The sequence below is a fragment of the Miniopterus schreibersii genome (genome assembly GCF_964146895.1).
Source record: "Miniopterus schreibersii genome assembly, chromosome: 19".
In the NCBI taxonomy this organism is placed as follows: Eukaryota; Metazoa; Chordata; class Mammalia; order Chiroptera; family Miniopteridae; genus Miniopterus; species Miniopterus schreibersii.
In genome coordinates, this window is record NC_138119.1 from 12,080,232 (window position 1) to 12,093,896 (window position 13,665).

At 39.5% G+C, this 13,665-nt stretch overlaps 1 protein-coding gene across 6 annotated transcripts in view; it reads right to left on the minus strand.

The window, feature by feature from the left end:
- The window catches only part of RPRD2 (regulation of nuclear pre-mRNA domain containing 2), a 59,295-nt gene that overhangs the window by 31,843 nt on the left and 13,787 nt on the right, over positions 1–13,665 (minus strand). For all 6 annotated transcript variants that reach the window (XM_081120370.1, XM_081120369.1, XM_081120374.1 and 3 more), the window contains exon 2: positions 2,454–2,583. In XM_081120370.1, the coding sequence (XP_080976496.1) occupies positions 2,454–2,583 (130 nt within the window). The remainder of the gene's footprint in view (positions 1–2,453; positions 2,584–13,665) is intronic.

A 13,665-nucleotide genomic window follows, 5' to 3' on the forward strand; every position in this document is an offset into this window, starting at 1 on the left:
TGCAATATATATCTGGGTTGTTTCCACATTTTTATTACGACAAATACTGTTGCTATAAAAATTCTCTTTCATCAATCTTGCTATACATATGCAAAAGTTTCTCGGGGTTTTGTAAAAGACTAGGGCTGGAGTTGCAAGATCATAGGGTGTGCATAACAAACTTTTTTTTTTAAAATATATCTTTATTGATTTCAGAGACAGAGAGGAAGAGAGAGAAATAGAAACATCAATGATGAGAGTGTCATTGATTGGCTGCCTCCCGCACACCCCCGACTGGGGATGGAGCCCACAACCCGGCATGTGCCCTGACTGGGAATTGAACCATGATCTCCTGGATCCTAGGTCGACACTCAACCGCTGAGCCATTCCCGGCAGGGCCATAACAAACTTTTTAACAGGAGGCTGTTTTATACCAAAGAACCCTAAAACCAATAGTATATGAGAGTTCCCACTGTGCCACAATCTTGCTAATAATTACGGTATTGGTGAACTCTAAAATTTATGTCCTATCTGGTAGGTATGTGTGCCAGTTATTAATTTATTGCCTCTCTGCTCTAAATCACCCTTCTCGATGCTACTGGAGCCACAATGCAAACTGTTTTCCCCTGGCTCAGTGTTAGACTCTGCCAATGGAGGGCCCTAGAGTGACACTAAGAAGCTGGAAATGGCTGTAGGGATTCTTTTGGTGTTCTGTTCTAAGTGGATCAGCAAGTGTACAGGCATCCTGGCAGCATTTTAGCAGAGTGTTGCTCTTGCAGTTCAGTGATGAGTGCTCTCCACCCTGTTTCTTAGCCAATACAGTGGCACGTAGCACGTGCACGTAGCAATTCACTCTTTCCTCAGGAATGAGTCTCAGCTGGGAGGAGAGGGGGGCTCCTCATTCATTCTTCTCTCAGGTCCAGAAGTAGTCTCAACACACCTTAGAATTCTTTTATTCTTTCTAGTAGTTAGATAGCTACCTTTTACCTACTTAACAATTCTTTTTTTTTTAATCCTCACCAGAGGATATGTTTTTGTTTTGTTTTTAGAGATAGAGGAAGGGAGGGAGTGAGGGGGAGAGAGAGATAGAGACAGAGAGAGAGAGAGAAGTCAGTTGGTTGCCTCCCACATGCGTCCCACCAGGGACTGAACCTGGAACCCAGGTATGTGCCCTGACTGGGAATCGAACCCACAACCATGTGGTGTATGGGACAAGCTCCAATCAACTGAGCCACCTGGCCAGGGCTACTTAACAATTCTTTATATTACACTGTCCTTGTTTAAATCACTAGTGTGTGATTTGTCTCTCTGGACTGGAAGTTGACTATGATATATGTAATGATATATCTCAGCAGTTCTAAGGCTATATGACATTTGAGATCACAACAGGCGGAATGGAGAAGCATCTAACAGAATTTAGCTGTCTGTTATTAGTTTCACATAGTTAAAAATTAAGAAACTTCATATAAAAAAATCCATATTTTAAAGAATGAAAAAGTCTTTGCAAGGTCTGGCAGTGTGTGTTAACACTGGGCTCATATATCTATATTTTTTAACCCTCACCCAAGGATATATTTTCCATTGCTTTTCAGAGAGTGGAAGGGGGGGAGAGGGAGAGAGAGAGAGAGAGAAACATCGATGTGAGAGAGACACATCGATTGGCTACCTCCTGCTTGCATGCCGACCAGGGCCAGGGATTGAGCCTGCAACCGAGGTATGTACCCTTGGCCAGAATCGAACCCAAGACCCTTCAGTCTGCGGGCCGACACTCTTAACCACTGAGCCAAATCAGCTAGGGCTGAGCTCATATTTCTTTTCTTTTTTAATTTTTATTTTTAATATATCTTTATTGATCTCAGACAGAGAAAGGGAGAGGGGGAGGAAGAGATAGAAACATCAAGGATGAGAGTCGTCATTGATCAGCTGCCTCCTGCATGCCCCTGACTGGGGATCAAGCCCACAACCTGGGCATATGCCCTGATCTGGAATCGAACTGCAATCTCCTGGATCCTAGGTCAATGCTCAACCGCCGAGCCACGCCTGGCCAGGCTGGGCTCATATTTCTTTATTGGCCATAGGCTAGGGCTGAGTAGCTGCTACCCCCTTTTGATGGGTTTTCCTCACATTCAACCCACTTCACTCATCTATGTTACCTGCCTGGAATTTAAATTTTTTAAATTGGTTACTGCTAGCATATACAGTATAAGATACTGCTTTTTCTATGATGGTAAGTTAGGCAAGAAGAGGCAGACAGTAAATATCAAACTTTCAAAAAGGGAACAAAGAGTTTTTAAAAGAAAAAAATGTGTGTATTAGTAGGAAAGTTACAATGAACAATTTGGGAAAAATACTCTTAGATCTTTAAGCTATTAGATCTTTATAACTATTACAGTTCTTACTAATGGGTAACAATAGAAACTAAAACTCTAAATTTTCTAAGCTTAGATCCCAAAGAACAGTAAGAATTTACTTACTTCACTAGAGCAGCTGCTTCTGGAAGTACATCAGCAAACGATTCACGGAATATGATTGCGTTTTTCCTTTTACAGTTCTGGATGACATCATTGGCAAGGTAAAAGAGATTCAAACGATGGGGATAGGCAGCTAGAGATGACAAAAGACATAAATAAAACCAAATCAGTCAATTTATACTTAGTTCAATTTATTCCAAATATAATGCTCTCAAACTGCTATGAGATGGGATGGGATGGATGGATGGATGGATGGATGGATGAACAGACAAATGAACTAATATGATCAACAGGGTTTGTTCAAGGTACTCCTTGAATAGATTTTTACTTCACTTTATAGATGCTTGGCACTAAAAACACTAACTCTGGAGAAGCTAAAATAAAACAAAATTGCTCTCCCAAACATTTGAAAAAATAAAAAATTGAGCAGAAGCAGCTCAACTTGTTGCAAAAACATCAGGGTTAGCACAAAGAGTATGGGCTTTAGAATCCAATCAGAATGTGACCTCAGACAAATTCCTTAACCTCCTCTACATTATAATTATAGACTCCTTTCATCAACCAGTCCGGATACCACTCAGATACATCTAAGTCCTCCCATCTACTGGAAAAGAGGTTCTGTTGCTACTTTCATCACCAAGTGAATGTCCTGGGAAATAAGTAATTTGATCCCATAAAACACACCTAAGTCAATCTTCTTCAAAGGCCCATGACAAGGCCCAATCAAATTACTATCTGGCACCTTGAGCAATGCCACCCCAAATTTCGTTGTTATCCTGGACAATTTTAATACCCATACAGAAGATCCATCGTATTTTCTCGTTCCCCCCATTTTTTTTTTTATCTCAAATCCAGTAACCTCCCAGAACCACTCCCTTTTCTGTCCACAACCTCCCACTCCCATTATACTTGTTCTTCAATTTCATCAGAATCTGTTCTTTATTTTCTCTACAGCCTCTTCCAGTACTCAACTCTTTCTCCATCAATTCCAGAGTCTCCGACCCATTATTAAAATCACTTTTTATCAAAACCTTCATCATCTTTCCCCCACCAACCAAATTTAGCTTTTCTAGCACATACACTCAACAAAACCTTAAATCTGGACTGAATGCCTTTACTACTTTATTTCTGCTCCTGTGTTCTGCTGAAGAAAAATCGTATCACCAGGAGGACCAATCTCCTTCAGCTGGGCCCTCAATACTACAGTCCTTCCACATGTCCTTAATTAGCATCTTCTCTCATTTACTGTAAGAGCTATTTCAAATTTCTACCACACTTGCCAAGCCCCCTATGTTACCACATTCCTTCCTCACTCTCAGGAGGTAAGCTTATATGCTATTTCACAGAGAAAGCATAAATCATAAGATGAGAATTATGTTCTTTCAAAAGTATCCATATTTAAACCCACCCAGATTAATGTATCTGAGTCAGTTAAGGTCTTTCAGAATCAGGACTCTGAAAGAGCTTTATGTACTCGCTGTCTCCATTTTAACTCCTATTAACTCCATAATCACAGAAGATACCTTTTTTTCTGTACTTAAAACATGCAATCTACTGTGCTAAAAGCTTTATATAAATTATGCTATCTCATTTATATTTCCATCACTCCATTCAAACAGCAATTACCAAAGTTACCAATAAATTCCAACTTATTAAAACTCAGTGGTAATTTTAAAAAAATGTTATTTCTTTGTGGCTTTTGGCACACAGAATCACCTGTTACAGTAATTCCTCCTTTGGTTTCTGTCATAACCATTCTCCCGATTTTCCTCCTATTTCTCTGGCTCCTCCATATATACAGGTGGGCATGTATAGTCAAGCAGCTCTGCCTATGATTATCCTATGTCAATGCTCCCCAGTATTCTTTCCCGAGCACTCTTCTCTATTCACCCACAGCATGGTGTTGCTGGCCATTCACGAGATAACTCGTGTCTGCACTCACATTAATTTAAATCTTTATATATACCAAAACAGCAGTTATCACTCGATGAAGCAATGATTCCATGAAGAGGATGCATCAGATTCAAGACGCATAATCCGGCAAAAATAATAAAATATGGAATTTTAGTAAGGATGCTTTGTGAGAGTGAGAGTGGCTATATCTGCAACTTCAAGATATATACAGGTGACGGCGAAAAGTCACAACAGATTTTATTATTAGTTTAAGGCCTTTTCTTGGCTCTTGGCATATTTACCAAGATAATTTCCACAACAGCATGTCTACAGCTGAACTCTTATTGAAGAATAAAACACTGGTCTGTGGAACAATAAGGAAGAACTGCGGTTGCCAAAACTACTAAAAGAAAAGTAGCTGGCCCCATGGGCGAGTTTTGGCTCAAAATAGCCAGTCAGCAAGGTGTTTAAGATTTCACATTTTAAGTCAAATAGTTCCATTCCTGGCTCTGTCACTTATTAGCTTTGGGGTCTTATGAGTTACTTAACTCTTCTATATACTTCCTTTTTCTTTGTAAAATGACAACTTCACACGTTGTTATAAGAATTACATGTAGCACAGGTGGTGTGGCTCAGTGGTTGAGCATCGACCTAGGATCCAGGAGATCAAGGTTTGATTCCCGGACAGGGCACATGCCCGGGGTGCGGGCTCGATCCCCAGCAGGGGGCATGTAGGAGGCAAGCCAATCAATGACAGCCCTCATCATTGATGTTTCTATCTCTCTCTCCCCCTTTCCCTTCCTCTCTCTTAAATCAATAAAGATATATTAAAAAAAAAAAAATTACATATAGCCTTGGCCAGGTGGCTTGGTTGATTGGAGCTTTGTCCTGTACACCAAAAGGCTGCGGGTTCAGTTCTTGGTCAGGGCACCTAGGTTGTGGGTTCAATCCCCAATTTGGCACATATGGGAGGTGACCAATGGATGTTTCTCATACAAATGTGTCTCTCCCCTCCCCCAAATCAATAAAAACATTAAACACACACATACACACAATGTATGTAAATCATTAAGCTTAGAACACAGAAAATGGAATGCTATCAGCATAATCATTCACTTCCATGCCTTTAACTACCAGCACCTATGTAACCATGACTCCCATATCCATACACATCAAACCTGGATGTCCCTTTACCAATCAATGCTAAATCTCACAGGCACCTTGAGCTTGATTTTTCAGTATTTTACTAATATTTATCTTCCTCCTCTTCCCTCTTTTACTGCTCCTGTATTTAGCCAGAATTTTAGCAATCTTTTTTGACTCTTCCTCCTTTCTACCTTTCAGCCCGCATTTGTTAAATCTCCAAGTCTAGCCAATTTTGTCTCCAATAATATCTATCAAATGTCTTTTCCTTCTTTTCCTACTAAAGCTCTTTGTTGGGTTCATCACCTTTGACTTGGACTACTACTTCAATAGCCTTCTAACTGGTTATCTTGTCTCTAGATTTGCACCCCCCAAAATTTATTCTCTGTATTGTTGCTAAATTCATCTTCTAATATGCAAACATTGTCCAGTTATTTCTCCTATCAAATCTGCCAATGATTTCCAATTGCTTATTGGGAAATGCCCAAACATCTTAGACTCCATTTATGATCTGGATATTACCTTCGGTTTCAGTCTCATCTCTTCCCCTTCAAAATCAAATTCCGTCTTTAATGAACTATAGTTCCCAGAAACCTCTCCCTTTCTTGTCTCTCAGAATCTTCCTTTTCCATGATAATTCACTCTGAATAACCTTTAGTGTTTTCTATTCATTTGTAAGAAAACATCCAAAAATTTAAATTTAATCCATGTCAGATTCTGACCCTCCACCTCATCTCTACTTCTTCCTAAAACAAATCACCCCCAACTATTTTATTGCCATTTCCCCCCCATGCAAACCCTCCGCTGGAGCACTAAGAAATTCAGGAGGAATGAGAGAAGTTGGCTGAGGTAGTCTGGGAAGATGCCTATGAAATTTGAGAAGGCCCATCCTGAATGTTTTTGAAACCCTCTCTACTCTAGTTCTTGCTTACCTGGTTAGCCTCAACTTTAGCCACTCTCGCCCTTAAAGCTCCAGTTTGGAGAACAAAATTCTGTTCTCAATTCCAAGCCCCAACCCCTTCCCTTGTCACCCAATAGGCTAATTCCTTTGCTTTTTTTTTTTTTTAAAAAAAAAATATCTTTATTGATTTCAGAGCGAGGAAAGGAGAGGGAGAGAGATAGAAACATCAATGATGAGAGAGTCATTGACTGGCTGCCTCCTGCACCCCCCCTGGCTGGGGATGGAGCCCACAACCCGGGCATGTACCCTGACGGGGAATCCAACTGCAATCTCCTGGATCCTAGGTCGATGCTCAACTGCTAAGCCATGCCTGGGCCGGGCTCCTTTGCTTTCTTTAAGTCTTGGCTTACATCTCACATCTTCCCTCCAGTTTCCTCTGAATCCACAAGGCTATGCCTTTAGTGAACCCTGAACTTAATCTGTCAACACTTATCACAATGACTAATTCAGTGTCTGATAGGTGCTCAATTAGTATTCGTTAAGAAGTTAAATTTTCATAGGCAGGAAGGAAGGGAAGAGCACTCCAGTGAGAACAAGTCATGGGCAAAAGTGCTGAATAGGCCTGTGCAATGACTGTCTTTCATTTTGGAGGAGGGAGATATTTAGGCTAGAATTTTAAATTATTTTAAAAAAACTTATATATCCCTTTCTGCATGCTAGGATCTGTTCTAAAGATGATACAAGTATTAACTGATATCCTTACAACAACCCTATGAGATTAGTACTATTATCTACATGTAAGAGGTGGAATTAAGTGAATTGTCCCAAGTCACAGCTAGTAAGTGGTAAAGCTGGGATTTAAATACAGACACCCTGGCTCCAGAGTCTACGTTCTTAACCACTACCTATTTCTGTTTGTCTGACCAGGAAGGTTTGAGTGAAAGAAGAGCAGGAGAATCTTTGACAGATGACAAATTCTGGTGGGACTTAAATAATGAGCTAAAAAGTTTCAGACTTTATTTTGTGGCTAATGAGAAGCCATAAAAAGCTTTTATACAGAAGGGTATTTTAGAAAAAGCAACAAATAATAAAAAGAGCTAATAATACTGCAAGGAAGGAATCAGACAAATTCAGGTGAGATATTCTGCAGGACAACTGGTCCAGTCTCATCAACAAAAAATCAATGGCATAAAATACACTGAAGAGACTAAGAGACTCCAGGGACATAGCAATCTGATGTAATTAATTGAGAATTGGATATAGGTTTGGACTAACCAACTGTAAATGCCATTTTTGGATCAACTGAAGAAATCTGAATGTGGTCTGAGATTAGATGAAATCATCAACTGAAAAAAAGTAATTAAGAACAACTCATATTAGGGAAAAAATCTGTAAAAGAAATCAGAATGGCTATGGAATTAAGTTTTAACAGTGCTGATCTCTATTTTTTTTCCCTTTTGCTTGCCTGTATTCTAACTTTCTACAACAAATATTTGCTGTTTCCATAGTAATAGGTTATTAAAGAAATGTAATCTGGTTGTCTTGAAGTAATTTATATTTCAGCCTGGAACTCTTCTTTGAACTACAGACTCAAATATACAACTGCCAACCCAACATCTCTTCCTGGATGTCTAATACACAGCTAAGACTCACCCTGTGACCTTTTGATTGGTCTCTTCCTCCAACTGTCTCTTCCTACAGCCTTCTCCATCTCCGTAAATGGCTTTTTCTTCTAGTGGCTTTTTTCAACCAAAAACCTTGAGTCATCCTTGACTCCTCTCTACCTTTTACACTCCAAATCCAAACTCACAATGCAGATCTCATTAATGCTCCCTTTGAAATATATACAGACTTAGGAAGTTACAAATGTAGAAAAGAAGGCTAGAATAAACCCTGTGGTGTTGAATTATAATTGGAAGTCCTGGTATAAACTCAGTTATATATATAGAAAACATATGGTGACTGAATACACGTGTGCACGTACATGCATTTGTGTGTGTACATGTGACCATTTACTAAATCTCTCAATCGAAAAGGCCTAGAAGTAAAAATATCCCAGTACCTAATACCTACATCTTGGTTTCTAAGAGGAACAAGGGCTTCTTGGAGAAACGGCTGATTCCATGCCAGGAAAAAAAAGTAAAGAACTTGGAACATGTACTATAAAGTAAAAAAGTGCTCAAAGAATAATATCAAAAGGACACAGGCACTACCTTCAAGGAGTTCCCAGTGGCCAAACCTATGAAATGGACAAGTGTCAAAATAAATAATAAATAATTATAACCCACTGAATAAAATAGCAATCCATGAATACATACTGATATAAGTAAATAAATAAAAAGGGGAAGAGGAAAGCCCTGCCTTATAATCAAATGCCAACTAATAAATCTGTAAGGAATGATGGAATTTTAAAAATCTGCATCTGGAAACCATCACAGTAAAAACTGACTCAAGCAACAAACATCAATGGATGCCAAAGCTAGTGAGAGAAAGTTTAATGCGGAACACGGTATTTACATAGTTTCAAACTGCTTGCTCACAAAATAGTCACTTTACAGTGGAGAAACCTGGCAAACAGACATCTTAACCACACAATAAAAGTTAATGTCACTATTAATGGGGCTGATTGACGTCATGTTCCTCCAAGCATAATGGGTTAAGAACACAGCATCACTTCTGTGATACTTTTGCCAAAACTGCAAACCTGAATCTAATAAGGAAACACCAGACAAACACAAATTTATGGATATTGCACAAATTAATGGTCCATATTCTTTAAAAATGTCAAGGTCATGAAAGATAAGGAAAGACTGAGGAACTGTTTCAGACTGAGGAAAACGAGAGACTCGACAACTAGCTGTAATACATGACCCTGGACCTTTTAAAAACCATTAATGGGATAACTGGCAAAATTCAACTAGGGTCTATGGATTATACTGTATAGTACTCTATCAGCTTACTTTCCTGATTTTGGTAGTTGTACAGATGTTACAATTGTTGCAATTTATTAAATTGTGTCTCCCCAACCCTGGCTAAATGGCTCGCTGGTTGGAGCTTCCTCCCACGTACCAAAAGGTGGCAGGTTTGATTCCTGGTTGGGGTTGGGGTGTGTATGATGGTTTTTTTCCCCTTTCCCTTCCTCTAATTCTAAAAGTCAATAAAAACATACCCTCGAAACTTATGTTAAAGTCCCAACCTCCAATGTGACTATATTTGCAGGTGGGGTGTATAAGGAGATAATTATGGTTAAATGAGGTCATTAACAGTAGGGCCTTCTAAGAAGATAAGAGTGTCTTTGTCTTTACCAGAGACAACAGACTCTCACTTTGATGTTTCTCTCTCTCCCTTGGGGGTGTGTGTGTGGGGGCATTAGGAAGAGACAACAGGGCCCTGGCCGGTGTGGCTCAGTTGGTTAGCACCTTGTCCCACGCACCAGGAAGGTCATGGGTTTGATTCCTGGTCAGGGCACATACCTAGGCTTTGGGTTTGATCCCTGGTTGGGGCATATGGGAGGCAACCAATCAATGTATCTCTCTCATATCGATGTTTCTCTCTCTTTCTCTCTCTCTCTCCCCCTTCTTCCCTCTCTAAAATCAATATAAATTTTTAAAAAATAATAAATTAATTAATAAAAGAAAACACAACCGAGATCCACCTCCTGCCCCGACAATCTCACCATTTGAAGACACAGTAAGGTTATCTGCAATCAAGGAAGAGAACTTCCGCCAGAAATTGGACCCTATTGAACCTTGATCTTGGGCTTTCCATCCTCCAGAACTGTGAGAGAATAAATTTCTGTTGTTTAAGACACACAGCTTGTGGTATTTTGTGAAGGCACCCTAAGCTTATTAACGCAGCTATAAAAGGAGAATATCTTTGTAGAAAATGGACACTGAAGTATTAAATATGGCTTCATTTCTGTATCATACACTCAATAGTTCAGGAAAAAGTATGTGTATATGTACGTGTGTGTATGGAGAGAGCAATATGTAAAGCAAATACAGTAAAACATTAATTACTGGGAAATCTGGGTGAAAGGTCCATTTTATGCCCATCCTTGATACTTCTAAAACCTTGTACATAGATACGGTACTGCTCTCTCTGAGTTGAAACTATCAATTTACAAATGTCTCTTCACCATAACATAAAACTTGAGTACAGTGGCTTTGTACCTCAATGTCAGCTACTTAGCAGGTATACAATAAATATCTTCTACTGGATAAATAAATACTAACCAAAGCCTCCCTTCTAAAATCACCCTCATCCAGGGAGCATTTGAGATACTGCTTCTCAGCATGTTGTCAGTTTGGCTCAAATAAATTCATAAAAATTTTCTACAAGTTTGGACACTTTTACATTGACATTGTCTACCTGTGAATTGCTCACTTTTCCTTTGAAATCCCAGACCTCTGCCTCTTCTCCTTTGTCCAAAATGGCATAGTAAACCTCAACTGTCCAATTCATCTTCGTGTCTCATATTCTTACGGCACCCCCACATGTACACCCATAATAAATTCTGAATATTTTCTCCTGTTAAATAAATAATAAATAAAACAAAACCATCCTCATCCAGGCCTCGTCTTTCCCCATGCTCCAAATTATCTGTTTCTCTCTCCTACCAATTACTCCCAAATATTTTAGGTCCCCTAGATAATAGCAAGCAATAATCTAAGCTGTAAAGGGGAAAGAATCTTTTACTCCCATTCCTTGTTAACCAAATACATCTTCTGTAACTCTGTATTACAGAGTCTTAAACAATCCCAACCATGGCTCTTTCGTAACATTTACTCTCTCAAGTTTGACCTTATTTCACTAATATAACAATGCTTGTGAAAAGAGAAATATCAAATAGAAATGTAATCTGTCCCCCTGAAGTGCTAAGGAAGTCCTGTCTCAAATCCACATATCAGAATTCTCATTCCTTTAAGAGGATGGTATAGCAGGAAGAAAATGGAAATTGACCCAAACTAACATCAATTCAAATTCTACCTCAATAACTAACTGGGTCATGACCTTAGGTAAAATTATGTCACCAAGACTTAATTTCCATATCTTAAAATCAATGTAATTGCTCAGCCCGGCTGGGAGTGGCTCAGCGGTTGAGCATCGACCTAGGATCTAGGCGATCGGGGTTCAATTCCCAGTCAGGGCACATGCCCCGGTTGCGGACTTGATCCCCCGTCGGGGGAGTGCAGGAGGCAGCCAATCAATGACTCTTATCATTGATGTTTCTCTCTCTCTCTCTCCCTCTCCTTTCCTGTCGGAAATCAATAAAGATATATTAAAAAAAATAATAAAATATATATATATATAATCACTCAAAGGGCTTTTGGAAGGAATATATATGTTAAGTATCTGTAGCAAATCAGTACTTCATTGACAGTTGTTTTCTCCCAGTTTTCCTTCCAAGTTAGTGTATATCAGGCGGCCACGAGGAAAGAATACCATCTACTGGAACTAATCTAAATTAAGATATGTACGACAAGTTTCCTACTCTTTAACGCTGGCCTCTGGAAATGGGGAGAAAAAGGGCTTTATAATTCTTAGCTCCTCCAATCCTAGGAGACCTGTGAAACATTTACGCTGCCCAAAAGATCAGAGGCCCAATCACTTGGAAACCCTAGTCTTCAAAGAACTCTGAAGAGCTTCAACCAACTGTTTCTTTCCCGTTGTAACTCCAGTCTAAGCCACCATCATGTCTCACTTGGTCTATTACATTACTATTCTAACAGATCTCTCTGCTTCTGTCCTTTCCTCCTTATAGTCTATTCTTACCACGGCAGTGGAGGATCCTTTAAAAACAAAGTCATGTTACTTTCTGCTCAAAACCCTCCAATGGTTACTCCTTTCACTCTAAGTAAAAGCCAATGACTGTCCTATGTGATAAGCCATTTCCCTTACCTCTCTGATCTCATCTACTTTCACACTTACCCACTCCATTCCAGCTGCAGTGTTCTGGAACATTGTTTTCCTTGAACATACCGCATTTACACATACTTTAGGGCAGGGGTAGGGAATCTTTTGTCTGCCAAGGGCCATTTGGATATTTGTAACATCATTCCTGGGCCATACAAAATTATCAACTTAAAAATTAGCTATGAAAAAAAGCTGCTAGATTTATTGAATTTCGAGTCCCGCCTGTGGTTGCCTTAGCAGGGCCAGACCAAATGATTTTGCTGCTGTATATAGCCCTCAGGCCGGACATTCCCCACCTTTGCTTTAGGGTTTTAATTCTAACTGTGCCCTTTACCTAGGATTTTTCCCCTCCAGGTATACATCTGGCTAATTCAGTACCTTCAGGGCTTTAGCAACTCTCTCCCTCTCTCAATGGAGCCTATCTTAAGTGCTTCCTTTTTTTTCCTTTTTATTTTGAGAGTATGTTTATCAAAGCTGGGAACACTGAAACAAAAGAAGGCCTTAGGATATAGAAGAAGCAACAGGAGAGAGCCTAGGTGGTGCTCTGCTTTGGCTCCCTAGAAACGTTATAGGCAAGAAGTGAGCCAAGCAGGGCTGCTGTTAGCTAGTTCACTGAAAAGTCAGAGAAAAGGCAGCCTTGGAGACAGGTTTAGGGGGTAAGCCCAGGATGAGCTGCTGCTCACTACCCACTGCTCCCCTGGTTGCAAGGCTCATGGAGACCCTTAGAGTTTAGGAGAGAAAAGTAAGATGCATGCCTGAGAGGAAAGAAAGGTGTGGGCATGCTCCAGAGAGAGCCTGTTTTAGTGCTTCCTTTAATGCTACAAGCTGTCCCCTCCATCTTCACCTTCAATTCTAATGCCCTTTACCCTGCTCTATTTTTACCATGACTTTATCATTTTCTATAGTACTAATTTATTTTTTAACTATGTTTTTGTGTGCCCCTTTCCCTATCAAATGTTGGCTCCACCAGTCAGAAATCTTAATGCATTCATTGATGGATCCCAAATGGCACACACATATTTGGCACTCGATAAAATGAGATATTGGCTCTGGCATGTAGGATTCTTATTATTGTCCTATGTATTTTAAATTTTCCATGATTTCTTCTTTGACCCATGAGTTATTCATAAATGCATGTTTTAATTTCTACACAAAGTGGGACTTTTTGTTAACTTCTAAGTTAACAGTGTTAGGCTAAGGAACATGAATCTGTACAATACAAAGCACTGAAAATTATTAATCTTGCATTAGGGGCCAGTATATACCATTAACTGGTTTAAATATTCCTTGTTTTTTCAAAAAGAATGCATAATTTCTCATTTTAGCGCACAGGGTTCTCTCTATGAGTTCAGTAAATTAGAT